At 45.3% G+C, this 16,323-nt stretch overlaps 1 protein-coding gene across 1 annotated transcript in view; it reads right to left on the reverse strand.

The window, feature by feature from the left end:
• LOC123997395 (gamma-aminobutyric acid receptor subunit gamma-3) overlaps positions 1 to 16,323 on the reverse strand; it is a 299,209-nt gene that overhangs the window by 26,252 nt on the left and 256,634 nt on the right. Inside the window, exon 7 of the mRNA XM_046301574.1 lies at positions 15,415 to 15,567. Coding sequence (XP_046157530.1) covers positions 15,415 to 15,567 — 153 coding nt within the window. The remainder of the gene's footprint in view (positions 1 to 15,414; positions 15,568 to 16,323) is intronic.

Here is a 16,323-nt window from a genome sequence, read left to right on the forward strand (position 1 = left end):
TTCCACTATCTTTCAGTACACTATCTTCCAGTACACTATATTTCAGTACACTATCTTTCAGTACACTATCTTTCAGTACACTATCTTCCAGTACACTATCTTTCAGTACACTATCTTATCTGTCCAGACATATTGGATGTTTTTTCAGCTGCCGTTAAGCTAGAGCAAACACACGCTGGTTTCTACTTTCAAACCTTAGTACCAGGATCGATAATTTACCTATCTTATATGAGCTTGCTTGCGCTGAGGTGGGAGGGGTGGCAATATCTGATGTGTGTCCCTAAAACCATGTGCCAAAGTACCAGTTTCAGTATGTGCTGGTAGGGATATTTAAGACCAGTTGACAGCTGGTCTTAACGGTTGGTGATGGCATGGATTTTGACAGCAGAAGCACAGTCTATCCAGACACAAAGCGTCCTAATTTGTTTCATTTGATTAAAAACCAAGTATATCCTCCCCTCCTCAATTAAGGTAGTTTGTTTTTTGTGATGCCCAATCCTTTCGCCAATAGTCAAAACTACCGATAATCCTATTAAAAGTGTGTCTGCAGAAAAACAGTGAGCAGACATACTTTTTTATCTATAGGCTATTACATAATTTTATAGAGCTCTGTAATTATTGTGGATTTAAAACCCCTCTATACGGAACGAGAGATGACATACTTCACAGCTATTTAGGAATATTTATTTTCCTGTAACAATTTTTAGTTTTGTCATGACTTCCACCGGTTGGTGCCTCTACTTGTTCAGGCGGTGTTCGGTGGTCGACGTCACTGGCTTTCTAGCCTCCACCAATCTACATGTTTTTTCCATTTGTTTTGTCTTGATTGTACACACCTGGAGAATGGTAAGATACAGCCGCAGACCCAGAGAATGGTAAGATACAGCCCTTGACCCAGGAAGACCCAGAGAATGATAAGATACAGCCCCAGACCCAGAGAATGGTAAGATACAGCCCTTGACCCAGGAAGACCAGAGAATGATAAGATACAGCCACAGACCCAGAGAATGGTAAGATACAGCCCCAGACTCAGAGAATGGTAAGATACAGCCGCAGACCCAGAGAATGGTAAGATACAGCCCCAGACCCAGGAAGACCCAGAGAATGGTAAGATACAGCCCCAGACCCAGGAAGACCCAGAGAATGGTAAGATACAGCACTAGACCAAGGAAGACCCAGAGAATGGTAAGATACAGCACCAGACCCAGGAAGACCCAGAGACTGGTAAGATACAGCCCTAGACCCAGGAAGACCCAGAGACTGGTAAGATACAGCCCTAGACCCAGGAAGACCCAGAGACTGGAAGATACAGCCCTAGACCCAGGAAGACCCAGAAAATGGTAAGATACAGCTACAGACCCAGGAAGACCCAGAGAATGGTAAGATACAGCCCTAGACCCAGAGAATAGTAAGATACAGCCCTAGACCCAGAGACTGGTAAGATACAGCCCTAGACCCAGAGAATGGTAAGATACAGCCCTGACCCAGAGACTGGTAAGATACAGCCCTAGACCCAGGAAGACCCAGAGAATGGTAAGATACAGCCCTAGACCCAGAGAATAGTAAGATACAGCTACAGACCCAGGAAGGCCCAGAGAATGGTAAGATACAGCCCTAGACAGGAAAACCCAGAGAATGGTAAGATACAGATACAGACCCAGGAAGACCCAGAGAATGGTAAGATACAGCCCTAGACCCAGGAAGACCCAGAGAATGGTAAGATACAGCCCCAGACCCAGATAATGGTAAGATACAGCCCTAGACCCACGAAGACCCAGAGAATGGTAAGATACAGCTACAGATCCAGGAAGACCCAGAGAATGGTAAGATACAGCGACAGACCCAGGAAGACCCAGAGAATGGTAAGATACAGCCCTAGACCCAGGAAGACCCAGATAACGGTAAGATACAGCCCTAGACCCAGGAAGACCCAGATAACGGTAAGATACAGCCCTAGACCCAGGAAGACCCAGAGAATGGTAAGATACAGCCCTAGACCCAGGAAGACCCAGATAACGGTAAGATACAGCCCTAGACCCAGGAAGACCCAGATAATGGTAAGTTACAGACCCAGGAAGACCCAGAGAATGGTAAGATACAGCTACAGGCCCAGGAAGACGCAGATAATGGTAAGATACAGCCCTAGACCCAGGAAGACCCAGATAATGGTAAGTTACATACCCAGGAAGACTCAGAGAATCGTGCTTCAGCAAAGGAGCCTATCCATAACAGGTTTCTAAATGGTATACTGGTGAGGTGTCTGCATTATTCTCAGTAGACATAGGCCTACCTGCAATTCATACTCCATTTGGCTTATATCCATCCCCATTTCTAAAGAGCGCCTCTGGTCCTGTAACCAAAAACATGCTCCTCCCAAACACGCTCTTCAAATGATTCAGTCCTATAACACCATATCAACAGTAGTGCTGGACATATCTGTCTTATTGACAACGTGCGTGACACACAAACACACGATACAATTCCCTGGAGGCTGGTACTTTATATTAGAGAAGTGAGGCATAAAAACGTCTTATACTGGTTGAAGTCAATTACAAGAATGTTGACTGTCAACAATCACTCTTAATGAAGCCTATGCTATTCAATATAGTACCAATCCACAACGGACCAGGACTAGAATATGCCGTAAGACAAATCAGAGGTGATGACAATGCAAAGACCATCAATCACCTTTTCTCGCCACTGCCAGCTGCATATAATAACGGCTGCTGACACAACCCCAGATCTATATAGCACTACCGACAGCGTTAGGTTTGTTCAAATAGAGCCCATTATGTTATTGACGGGGAAAGACACCATCACTCTCTAGACTGTTTCTTGCATTTAAAACTCTCTCTTCATCTCCCAGACGTTCCCTCCCCAGACTGTTTTATATGCAGGAAACAGTCTCTTTACCTCCCAGACCTTCATTCCCCAGACTGTTCTCCCCAGACTGTTTCCTAAAACTCTAATCTGCCAGACCTTCCCTTCCCAGACTGCTCTCATATATTCCTTCATATATTAAAAAAGCTAATTTATGATCTCTACCTCCCATACACTCTGTTCTCTCATCTCTCCCCATCTCCCTCTCTCCCAAACTCCCTCTCTCTCCCCATCTCCACTCTCTCTCCCCATCTCCCTCTCTCTCCCCCCATCTCCCTCTCTCTCCCCCATCTCGCTCTCTTCCCCACATCTCCCTATCTCCCTCTCTCCTCATCTCCCTCATCTCTCCCCCATCTCCCTCATCTCCCCATCTCCTCATCTCACTTCTCCCCCATCTCCCCCCCTCTCCCTCTCTATTTATCCCTCTCACGCCCTTTCTTTCTCTCTGTCTCTCTATTCCCAATCTCTGTCCTCTGTTTAGCTCCCTTTTTGTCCCTCTCTCTGTCCCTTCCTATACCTGCAGCTGTCTCAAGTCCCTCTCTCTCAGTGTCCCTCTCTATATACCTCCCTCAGAGTCCCTCTCTCTCTGTCCCTGTCATTCCACCTCTTCTCTGTCCCTCACTCTATTCCCCTGATCTGGTCCCTCTCTCTATACCTCCTCTCTCTCTCTGTCCCTCTCTCTCTGTCCCTCTCTCTATACCTCTCCCTCTCTGTCCCTCTCTATACCTGCTCCATTGTCCCTTCTCTATACCTCCCCTCTCTCTCTGTCCCTCTTGACCTTGTCCCTCTCTATACCTCCCTCTCTCTCTGTCCCTCTCTCTCTGTCCCTCTCTCTATTCCACCTCTCTCTCTGTCCCTCACTCTATACCTCCCTCTCTCTGTCCCTCTCTCTATACCTCCCTTCTCTCTGTCCCTCTCTCTCTCTCCCTCTCTCTCTCTGTCCCATCTCTATACCTCCCTCTCTCTGTCCCTAGCTATACCTCCCTCTCTCTCTCTGTCCCTCTTCTCCTCTGTCTGTCCCTCTCTCTATACCTCCTCTCTCTGTCCCTCTCTCTTAGTCCCTCCTAAACTCCCTCTAAAACTCTGTCCCTCTCATTCCCCCTCTCTCTGTCCCTCTCTATACCTCCCTAAAGTCTCTGTCCCTCTCTCTCTCTGTCCCTCTAGCTAACCTCCCTCTAGCTCTCTGTCCTCTCTCATTCCCCTGTTCTCTGTCCCTCTCTATACCTCCCTCTCTCTGTCCCTATACCTCCCTCTCTATCTGTCCCTTTGTCCACTATCTCTGTCCCTCTCTTATGTCCCTTTACTCCCTTATCTTACTCTGTCCCTCAGGTCTTACCTCCCTCTCTCTCTGTCCCTCTCTCTCTGTCCCTCTCTATTCCACCTCTCTCTGTCCCTCACTGTATACCTTTCTCTATACCTCCTCTCTGTCCTCTGTCTGTCCCTCTCTCTCTGTCCCTCTCTCTATACCTCCAGGTCTCTGTCCCTCTAATACCTCCCTCTCTCTCTCTATCCTACCTCTTCTCTCTGTCCCTCTCTCTATACCTCCCTCTCTCTGTCCCTCTCTCTATACCTCCCTCTCTCTCTGTCCCTCTGTACCTCCCTCTCTGACTGTCCTCTCTCTCTCTGTCCCTCTCTCTATACCTGTTAGGTCTAACTCCCTCACCTCTCTGTCCCTCTCTATAAATTCATCTAAAGATGTCCCTCTCTCTCTGTCCCTCTTTTCCCCATCTCTGTCCCTCTCTATACCTCCCTCTCTGTCCCTCTCTATACCTCCTCTCTCTCTGTCCTCTCTCTATACCTCCCTCTATCTGTCCCTCTCTCTCTCTGTCCCTCTCTCTGTCCCTCTCTATGTCCCTCTCTCTCTAAATCTGTCCCTCTCTCTGTCCCTCTCTCTATTCCACCTGGTCCCTCAGCTATACCTCCCTCTAGATGTCCCTCTCTCTAATTAGCTTATCTGTCCTTGCTTCTGTCCCTCTCGCTCTCTGTCCCTCTCTATACCTCCCTCTCTCTCTGTCCCTTCAACATACCTCCCTCTCTCTCTGTCCCTCTAGTTCTCTCTCTCTCTCTGTCCCTCTCTATACCTCCCTCTCTGTCCCTCCTCTCTCTGTCCCTCTCTCTATACCTCCCTCTCTCTCTCTGTCCTGTCTCTCTCTGTCCCTCTCTATTCCCCCTATTCTGTCCCTCTCTATGCCTCCCTCTCTATACCTCCCTCTCTCTATCTGTCCCTCTCTCTCTCTGTCCTCTCTCTCTCTGTCCCTCTCTCTATGTCCCTCTCTCTCTCTCTCTCTCTGTCCCTCTCTCTCTCTCTCTGTCCCTCTCTCTATACCTCCCTCTCTCTCTGTCCCTCTCTCTATACCTCCCTCTCTCTCTCTGTCCCTCTCTCTCTCTCTCTCTGTCCCTCTGGACCCCCCTCTCTCTCTGTCCCTCTCTCTCTCTCTGTCCCTCTCTCTATACCTCCCTCTCTCTCTGTCCTGGGACTGTCCCTCTGATTCCCCCTCTCTCTCTGTCCCTCCTCTATACCTCCCTCTCTCTCTGCCCCCTCTATACCTCCCTCTGGGACTATGTCCTCCCAATCTCTCTCTCTCTCTCTCTGTCCCTCTCTCTATGTCCCTCTCCCTCTCTCCCTCTCTCTCTCTGTCCCTCTCTCTGTCCCTCTCTCTGTCCCTCTCTACATATCTCTCCTTCTCTCTTCTCATATATCTCAATTCAAAGGGCTTTATTGGGAAACATAGGTTACATTGCCAAAGCAATTGAAATAGATAAACAAAAGTGAAGTAAACAATAAAATAATAATAATTAACAGTGAACATTACACTCACAGAAGTTACAAAATAATAAAAGACATGTCATATTATGTAAATATACAATGTTGTAACAATGTGCACATAGTTAAAGTACAAAAGGGAAAATAAATAAGCATAAATATGGGTTGTATTTACAATGGTGTTTGTTCTTCACTGGTTGCCCTTTTCTTGTGGCAACAGGTCACACATCTTGCTGCTGTGATGGCACACTGTGGTATTTCACCCAGTAGATATGGGAGTTTATCAAAATCAGGTTTGTTTTAGAATTCTTTGTGGATCTGTATAATCTGGGGGAAATAAATGTCTCTAATATGGTCATACATTTGGCAGGAGGTTAGGAAGTGCAGATCAGTTTCCACCTCATTTTGTGGGCAGTGTGCACATAGCCTGTCTTCTCTTGAGAGCCATGTCTGCCTACGGCAGCATCTCTCAATAGCAAGGCTATGATCACGGAGTCTGCACATAGCCTGTCTTCTCTTGAGAGCCAGGTCTGCCTATGGCGGCATCTCTCAATAGCAAGGCTATGATCACTGAGTCTGTATATACAGTCAAAGCTGGGACTGTAGCCAAAGCGTTCCTTAATATTTGGTCACTGTGTACTCTCTGTTTAGGCGAAATAGCATTTTTATTTTGCTCTGTTATTTAGGGAAAATTCTTTACAATGTGTCAAGTAATTATCTTTTTGTTTACTCATGGTTTGGTTGGGTCCAATTGTGCTGCTGTCCTGGGGCTCTGTTGGGGTCTGTTTGTGTTTGTGAACAGAGCTCCAGGACCAGCTTGCTTAGGGGACTCTTCTCCAGGTTCATCTTTCTGTAGGTGATGGCTTTGTTATGGAAGGTTTGGGAATCACTTCCTTTTAGGTGGTTATAGAATTTAACGTCTATTTTCTGGATTTCGATCATGAACAGATATTGGCCTAATTCTGCTCTGCATGCATTATTTGGTGTTTTACATTGTAAACTGAGGATATTTTTGCAGAATTCTGCATGCAGAGTCTCAATTTGGTGTTTGTCCCATTTAGTCAATTCTTGGTTGGTGAACGGACCCCAAAACCTCACAACCATAAAGGGTATTGAGTTATACAACTGATTCAACTATTTTTTGCCAGATCCTCATTGGTATGTCGAATTTTATGTTCGTAGTGATGGCATAGAAGGCCCTGCTTGCCTTGTCTCTCAGATCGTTCACAGCTTTGTGGAAGTTACCTGTGGCTCTGATGTTTTGGCTGTGGTATTCATAGTTTTGTGTGCTCTAGGGCAACGGTGTGTAGATTGAATTTGTTTTTGTGGTCCTGGCAACTGGATAATTTTAGAAAAAAACATGATTTTTGTCTTACTGAGTTTTACTGTCAGGGCCCAGGTCTGACAGAATCTGTGCTCGAAGATCTAGGTGCTGCTGTAGGCCCTCCTTGGTTGGTGACAGAAGCACCAGATCATCAGCAAACAGCAGACATTTGACTTCAGATTCTAGTAGGGTGAGGCCCTGTGCTGCAGACTGTTCTAGTGCCCTCGCCAATTCTTTGATATACACTACCGTTCAAAAGTTTGGGGACACTTAAAAATGTTCTTGTTTTTGAAAAGAAAAGCACATTTTCGGTCTACTAAAATAACATCGAATTGATCAGAAATACAGTGTAGACCTTGTTAATGTTGTAAATGACCATTGTAGTTAGAAACGGCAGATTGTTTCAAATGGAATATCTACAGAGGCCCATTTTCAGCAACCATCACTACTGTGTTGTGTTAGTTAATCCAAGTTTATCATTTTAAAAGGCTAATTGATTTTGCAATTGAGTTAGCACAGCTGAAAACTGTTGTTCTGATTATTAAAGAAGGAATAAAACTGTCCTTCTTTAGACTTTAGAGTGTCTGGAGCATCAGCATTTGTGGGTTCAATTACAGGCTCAAAATGGCCAGAAACAAATATTTTTTTTCTGAAACTCATCAGTCTATTCTTGTTTTGAGAAATGAAGGCTTTTCCATGAGAGAAATTGCCAAGAAACTGAAGATCTTGTACAACGCTGTGTACTACTTTACCTTCACTATAATATTCCACAGGACTGCATATTAACTAATGGAGAGGAGGCAGTAACCAGAACGTTCCACGGACTGCACATGAACTAATGGAGAGGAGGCAGTAACCTGAACGTTCCACGGACTGCACATGAACTAATGGAGAGGAGGCAGTAACCAGACCGTTCCACAGGACTGCATATTAACTAATGGAGAGGAGGCAGTAACCAGAACGTTCCACGGACTGCACATGAACTAATGGAGAGGAGGCAGTAACCAGAACGTTCCACGGACTGCATATTAACTAATGGAGAGGAGGCAGTAACCAGAACGTTCTACAGGACTGCATATTAACTAATGGAGAGGAGGCTGTAACCAGAACGTTCTACAGGACTGCATATTAACTAATGGAGAGGAGGCAGTAACCAGAACGTTCTACAGGACTGCATATTAACTAATGGAGAGGAGGCAGTGACCAGAACGTTCCACGGACTGCACATGAACTAATGGAGAGGAGGCAGTAACCAGAACGTTCCACGGACTGCATATTAACTAATGGAGAGGAGGCAGTGACCAGAACGTTCTACAGGACTGCATATTAACTAATGGAGAGGAGGCAGTAACCAGAACGTTCCACGGACTGCATATTAACTAATGGAGAGGAGGCAGTAACCAGAACGTTCCACGGACTGCATATTAACTAATGGAGAGGAGGCAGTAACCAGAACGTTCTACAGGACTGCATATTAACTAATGGAGAGGAGGCAGTAACCAGAACGTTCCACGGACTGCATATTAACTAATGGAGAGGAGGCAGTAACCAGAACGTTCCACGGACTGCATATTAACTAATGGAGAGGAGGCAGTAACCAGAACGTTCCACGGACTGCATATTAACTAATGGAGAGGAGGCAGTAACCAGAACGTTCTACAGGACTGCATATTAACTAATGGAGAGGAGGCAGTAACCAGAACGTTCCACGGACTGCATATTAACTAATGGAGAGGAGGCAGTAACCAGAACGTTCTACAGGACTGCACATGAACTAATGGAGAGGAGGCAGTAACCAGAACGTTCCACAGGACTGCATATTAACTAATGGAGAGGAGGCAGTAACCAGAACGTTCCACAGGACTGCATATTAACTAATGGAGAGGAGGCAGTAACCAGAACGTTCTACAGGACTGCATATTAACTAATGGAGAGGAGGCAGTAACCAGAACGTTCTACAGGACTGCATATTAACTAATGGAGAGGAGGCAGTAACCAGAACGTTCTACAGGACTGCATATTAACTAATGGAGAGGAGGCAGTAACTCGTTCTACAGGACTGCATATTAACTAATGGAGAGGAGGCTTAACCAGAACGTTCTACAGGACTGCATATTAACTAATGGAGAGGAGGCAGTGACCAGAACGTTCTACAGGACTGCATATTAACTAATGGAGAGGAGGCAGTGACCAGAACGTTCTACAGGACTGCATATTAACTAATGGAGAGGAGGCAGTAACCAGAACGTTCTACAGGACTGCATATTAACTAATGGAGAGGAGGCAGTAACCAGAACGTTCTACAGGACTGCATATTAACTAATGGAGAGGAGGCAGTAACCAGAACGTTCTACAGGACTGCACATGAACTAATGGAGAGGAGGCAGTAACCAGAACGTTCTACAGGACTGCATATTAACTAATGGAGAGGAGGCAGTAACCAGACCGTTCCACAGGACTGCATATTAACTAATGGAGAGGAGGCAGTAACCAGAACGTTCTACAGGACTGCATATTAACTAATGGAGAGGAGGCAGTAACCAGAACGTTCTACAGGACTGCATATTAACTAATGGAGAGGAGGCAGTGACCAGAACGTTCTACAGGACTGCATATTAACTAATGGAGAGGAGGCAGTAACCAGAACGTTCTACAGGACTGCATATTAACTAATGGAGAGGAGGCAGTAACCAGAACGTTCTACAGGACTGCATATTAACTAATGGAGAGGAGGCAGTAACCAGAACGTTCCACAGGACTGCATATTAACTAATGGAGAGGAGGCAGTAACCAGAACGTTCTACAGGACTGCATATTAACTAATGGAGAGGAGGCAGTAACCAGAACGTTCTACAGGACTGCATATTAACTAATGGAGAGGAGGCAGTAACCAGAACGTTCTACAGGACTGCATATTAACTAATGGAGAGGAGGCAGTAACCAGAACGTTCCACAGGACTGCATATTAACTAATGGAGAGGAGGCAGTGACCAGAACGTTCCACGGACTGCACATGAACTAATGGAGAGGAGGCAGTAACCAGAACGTTCCACGGACTGCACATGAACTAATGGAGAGGAGGCAGTGACCAGAACGTTCTACAGGACTGCATATTAACTAATGGAGAGGAGGCAGTGACCAGAACGTTCCACAGGACTGCATATTAACTAATGGAGAGGAGGCAGTAACCAGAACGTTCTACAGGACTGCATATTAACTAATGGAGAGGAGGCAGTAACCAGAACGTTCCACAGGACTGCATATTAACTAATGGAGAGGAGGCAGTAACCAGAACGTTCTACAGGACTGCACATGAACTAATGGAGAGGAGGCAGTAACCAGAACGTTCCACAGGACTGCATATTAACTAATGGAGAGGAGGCAGTGACCAGAACGTTCTTCACATGAACTAATGGAGAGGCGGCAGTAACCAGAACGTTCCACTGGACTGCATATTAACTAATGGAGAGGAGGCAGTAACCAGAACGTTCTACAGGACTGCACATGAACTAATGGAGAGGAGGCAGTAACCAGAACGTTCTACAGGACTGCACATGAACTAATGGAGAGGAGGCAGTAACCAGAACGTTCTACAGGACTGCATATTAACTAATGGAGAGGAGGCAGTGACCAGAACGTTCCACGGACTGCACATGAACTAATGGAGAGGAGGCAGTAACCAGAACGTTCCACGGACTGCACATGAACTAATGGAGAGGAGGCAGTGACCAGAACGTTCTACAGGACTGCATATTAACTAATGGAGAGGAGGCAGTGACCAGAACGTTCCACGGACTGCACATGAACTAATGGAGAGGAGGCAGTAACCAGAACGTTCTACAGGACTGCATATTAACTAATGGAGAGGAGGCAGTAACCAGAACGTTCCACAGGACTGCATATTAACTAATGGAGAGGAGGCAGTGACCAGAACGTTCTACAGGACTGCATATTAACTAATGGAGAGGAGGCAGTGACCAGAACGTTCCACAGGACTGCACATGAACTAATGGAGAGGAGGCAGTAACCAGAACGTTCTACAGGACTGCATATTAACTAATGGAGAGGAGGCAGTAACCAGAACGTTCTACAGGACTGCATATTAACTAATGGAGAGGAGGCAGTGACCAGAACGTTCCACAGGACTGCATATTAACTAATGGAGAGGAGGCAGTAACCAGAACGTTCTACAGGACTGCATATTAACTAATGGAGAGGAGGCAGTAACCAGAACGTTCTACAGGACTGCATATTAACTAATGGAGAGGAGGCAGTGACCAGAACGTTCTACAGGACTGCATATTAACTAATGGAGAGGAGGCAGTAACCAGAACGTTCCACAGGACTGCACATGAACTAATGGAGAGGAGGCAGTAACCAGAACGTTCTACAGGACTGCATATTAACTAATGGAGAGGAGGCAGTAACCAGAACGTTCTACAGGACTGCATATTAACTAATGGAGAGGAGGCAGTGACCAGAACGTTCCACAGGACTGCATATTAACTAATGGAGAGGAGGCAGTAACCAGAACGTTCCACGGACTGCACATGAACTAATGGAGAGGAGGCAGTAACCAGAACGTTCTACAGGACTGCATATTAACTAATGGAGAGGAGGCAGTAACCAGAACGTTCCACAGGACTGCATATTAACTAATGGAGAGGAGGCAGTTCAAGGAAAGAAAAGGTAAGAAAGCATTATGAAAGAAGAGAAGCAACATGGCTGCAAGCTGAGAGACTGACCTACTCATCAACACAGCTCAGTAACACCAATATTGAGGATATTTTGCATGCTATTCTGTTATTTCATATCACAACAATATATCATATCAGTAAGCAAACAATTTAATTTAATACATAAATAGCTTGATGTAATACCAATATGTGGTCCTTTTCCCAATGCATTGTTGTTTAGCTACATTTTTGTAGAGTAAAGCAGCTTCCTAATGCAGCTGTTCAAGCCTTCGCTCAGTGCATTCTGTGGTGGAGAGGCAGACAGAGAAATTAGAGCGAGGTGTCATTGATCTTCTCTGATTGTGCGTGATTGGCTCAGGGTGCTGTCATTCATGGGGACACTATGTCACAGCAGTACCTGCTGAGAGAGCTGGCCAGCAAAAGCCAATCTTTAGTGCTCCATTGATTTACAGTAGAAGTGCCCTCTCCCAAGAAGGCTAGTTGACCATTGGCCACAGATAAATCAACATCTTATGCCCGGTAACTGTCATAGGACTGATGTGATAGCAAGGTACCACGCACTGTTACCACTTCGTCAAGCTAGGTAGCTTAGCTAGCTGAAACATGTCGACTATCTTAGCTATCCCCTAGCAAATCATTTTCAAACTTAGGAAATGTGGTAAATGTTAAGATAACCCTCCTTGGTGTTCATTAGCCACCTAAACTTTAAAACGTGTCCATCCATTAAAATAAAGCAAGCAGGAAAAGAAGATTAAAGTCAAGTGGATCATGGAGCAGTAGCTAACAGTAGCTAGCAGTAGCTAACATTTGTTTTGAGGTAGACTAGCTACATTGGTATGTTGCAATTATTTTGCCACTATGGCCTATTTATTGCCTTTACCTCCCTTATCTTACCTCATTTGCACACGCAGGTATATAGACTTTTTCGACTGTATGTTTTGTTTTACTCCATGTGTAACTCTGTGTTGTTTTTGTCGAATTGCTTTGCTTTTTCTTGGCCAGGTCGCAGTTGTAAATGAGAACTTGTTCTCAACTGGCCTACCTGGTTAAATAAAGGTGAAATATAAATATGTTTAAATAACCTGTAGACTACATGTGTTATTGTTGACTGTAATACCCTTGGAAGCACATGTAGAGGAAGTGTTAGGTATAACTACACCATCATTTGCAAATAAATTCATTAAAAATCCTACAATGTGATTTTCTGGATTTCTTTTTTCATTTTGTCAGTCATAGTTGAAGTGTACCTATGATGAAAATTACAGGCCTCTCTCATATTTTTAAGTGGGAGAACTTGCACAATTGGTGGCTGACTAAATACTTTTTTGCCCCACTGTATATCTGATGGAACTGGAGCTATGCAGTAGATGAAGCCAGGGAATAATTAGCATTATATATTTTGCTTATTGTTAACTGGGCCCGTTTGTAACAGGCAGGCAGACACACTCAGTGTCGCAACATGGAAGATCGATTACTAGCTAGTTTACTTGATAAAAATACGTTAGACTACCGTGGTCTACCTACAGTAGCTAATCTACTCTGTAAATGTATTTATATGTAACTTTTATTTAACCTTTATTTATGTAAGTCGCTCTGGATAAGAGCGTCTGCTAAATGACTTAAATGTAATGTAAATGTATGTAGACCTGTCAGTTAAGAACTAATTCTTATTTACAATCATGGCCTACACTGGCCAAACCCGGACAATATGAGACTCCCAATCACGGCCTACATTGGCCAAACCCGGACAACGCTGGAACAATATGGGACTCCCAATCACGGCCTACACCATCCAAACTCAGACAACGCTGGGACAATATGAGACTCCCAATCACGGCCTACACTGGCCAAACCCGGACAACGCGTGGACAATATGGGACTCCCAATCACGGCCTACACCGGCCAAACCCAGACAACGCTGGGACAATATGAGACTCCCAATCACGGCCTACACCGTCCAAACCCAGACAACGCTGGGACAATATCAAATCAAATCAAATTTATTTATATAGCCCTTCGTACATCAGCTGATATCTCAAAGTGCTGTACAGAAACCCAGCCTAAAACCCCAAACAGCAAACAATGCAGGTGTAAAAGCACGGTGGCTAGGAAAAACTCCCTAGAAAGGCCAAAACCTAGGAAGAAACCTAGAGAGGAACCGGGCTATGTGGGGTGGCCAGTCCTCTTCTGGCTGTGCCGGGTAGAGATTATAACAGAACATGACCAAGATGTTCAAATGTTCATAAATGACCAGCATGGTCAAATAATAATAAGGCAGAACAGTTGAAACTGGAGCAGCAGCACAGTCAGATGGACTGGGGACAGCAAGGAGCCATCATGTCAGGTAGTCCTGGGGCACGGTCCTAGGGCTCAGGTCCTCCGAGAGAGAGAAAGAAAGAGAGAATTAGAGAGAGCATATGTGGGGTGGCCAGTCCTCTTCTGGCTGTGCCAGGTGGAGATTATAACAGAACGTGGCCAAGATGTTCAAATGTTCATAAATGACCAGCATGGTTGAATAATAGTAAGGCAGAACAGTTGAAACTGGAGCAATATGAGACTCCCAATCACGGCCTACACCGACCAAACCCGGACAATATGAGACTCCCAATTACGCGAAAAACCGTCCAAACCCAGACAACGCTGGGACAATATGAGACTCCCAATCACGGCCTACACCGTCCAAACCCAGACAACGCTGGGACAATATGAGACTCCCAATCACGGCCTACACCGTCCAAACCCAGACAATATGAGACTCCCAATCACGGCCTACACCGTCCAAACCCAGACAACGCTGGGACAATATGAGACTCCCAATCACGGCCTACACCGGCCAAACCCAGACAATGCTGGGACAATCTCACGCCGCCCTATGGGACTCACAATCACGGCCGATTGTGATACAGCCTGAATTCGAACCAGGGTGTCTGTAGTGACGTCCCAAGCATTGAGATGCTGCGCCACTCGGGAGTAAGTATGCCCCACTACCGTGGTCTTCCTAGCTAGCCTACTCTATAAAGTATGCCTCACTACTGTGGTCTTCCTAGCTAGCCTACTCTATAAAGTATGCCCCACTACCGTGGTCTTCCTAGCTTCCTAGCTAGCCTACTCTATAAAGTATGCCCCACTACTGTGGTCTTCCTAGCTAGCCTACTCTAAAAGTATAAAGTATGCCTAAACTGATCATAACCCAAATTTTAGAATGTTTGTCTGACTCAACTTGATGAGTTAACATTGTATTTAAGGCCAGTACTTGCTGGGTTTGAAGATTTGTTGCCCTACAAAGAATTTCATGTAGGCTGGGGTCAAAGTTCCTTACTTAATGTAACAGTCAAAGCATAAACAGCTATCGATATACCCAAGTATTTCACTGACTTCCAAGCATATCTGAATTCACTGAATCATGATATAAAGATTATAAAGTTAAATCCTAGATGTGTAATCCTTTCACGAAAAAAATACAGAAATTACTGGAATGCCAAATAATTAAATCCTTCAGTATTTCACAGTTGTACATGTACTAGATATTTGTTAAGGGCAACACTACTTCAGTAAAGCCTGCAGGCATCATCATGCATTGTAAGACCTAGAGGCTGGGCGCCAGCTTGTTCTGTAAACTCATGCCACTCCTCAAATGTTTGTCATGACAAGGAGTGGCATGGTGGCATAAACAGACTGGTACCCAGGCTAAGGACCTAGAAGTATAACCTAGTAAAAGTAGGTAAAACCGCTCGGTGAGGTTCGCATACCTAGAGCTGTTCTGGCTGGTGTGGCGTCTTTCTTGATCCAGAAGGAGACCCAGGAGAGCACCACGGTGAGGATACAGGGGATGTAGGTCTGGATGGTGAAGTAGCCCATCCTTCTGCTCAGGTCAAATAACACTGTCATCACTATGTAATCACCTGGGGAGAGGAGAACATGGACTGAATGGCTTGGACCTCATCACCTGGGGAGAGGAGAGGAGAACATGGACTGAATGGCTTGGACCTCATCACCTGGGGAGAAGAGGAGAACATGGACTGAATGGCTTGGACCTCATCACCTGGGGAGAGGAGAGGAGAAGAACATGGACTGAATGGCTTGAACCCTATTACCTGGGGAGGGGAGAGGTTTAAAACCGACTGCATTGCTTGGACCTTATCACCTGTCCAGTGAGAGACCCAGCATTGACTAGAACAGGCCACAGCAGTAGAAACAGCATGGACTAGAAAGTCCACAGGAGTAAAACCAACACGGACTGAAACGATGACAGTAGTAGATCCAACATGGACTGAAACCATGACAGTAGTAGATCCAACATGGACTGAAACCATGACAGTAGTAGAACCAACATGGACTGAAACCATGACAGTAATAGATCCAACATGGACTGAAACCATGACAGTAGTAGAACCAACATGGACTGAAACCATGACAGTAGTAGATCCAACATGGACTGAAACCATGACAGTAGTAGATCCAACATGGACTGAAACCATGACAGTAGTAGATCCAACATGGACTGAAACCATGACACTAGTAGATCCAACATGGACTGAAACCATGACAGTAGTAGATCCAACATGGACTGAAACCATGACAGTAGTAGATTCAACATGGACTGAAACCATGACAGTAGTAGATCCAACATGGACTGAAACCATGACAGTAGTAGATCC

This window comes from Oncorhynchus gorbuscha, linkage group LG15, assembly GCF_021184085.1.
Source record: "Oncorhynchus gorbuscha isolate QuinsamMale2020 ecotype Even-year linkage group LG15, OgorEven_v1.0, whole genome shotgun sequence".
NCBI lineage: Eukaryota > Metazoa > Chordata > Actinopteri > Salmoniformes > Salmonidae > Oncorhynchus > Oncorhynchus gorbuscha.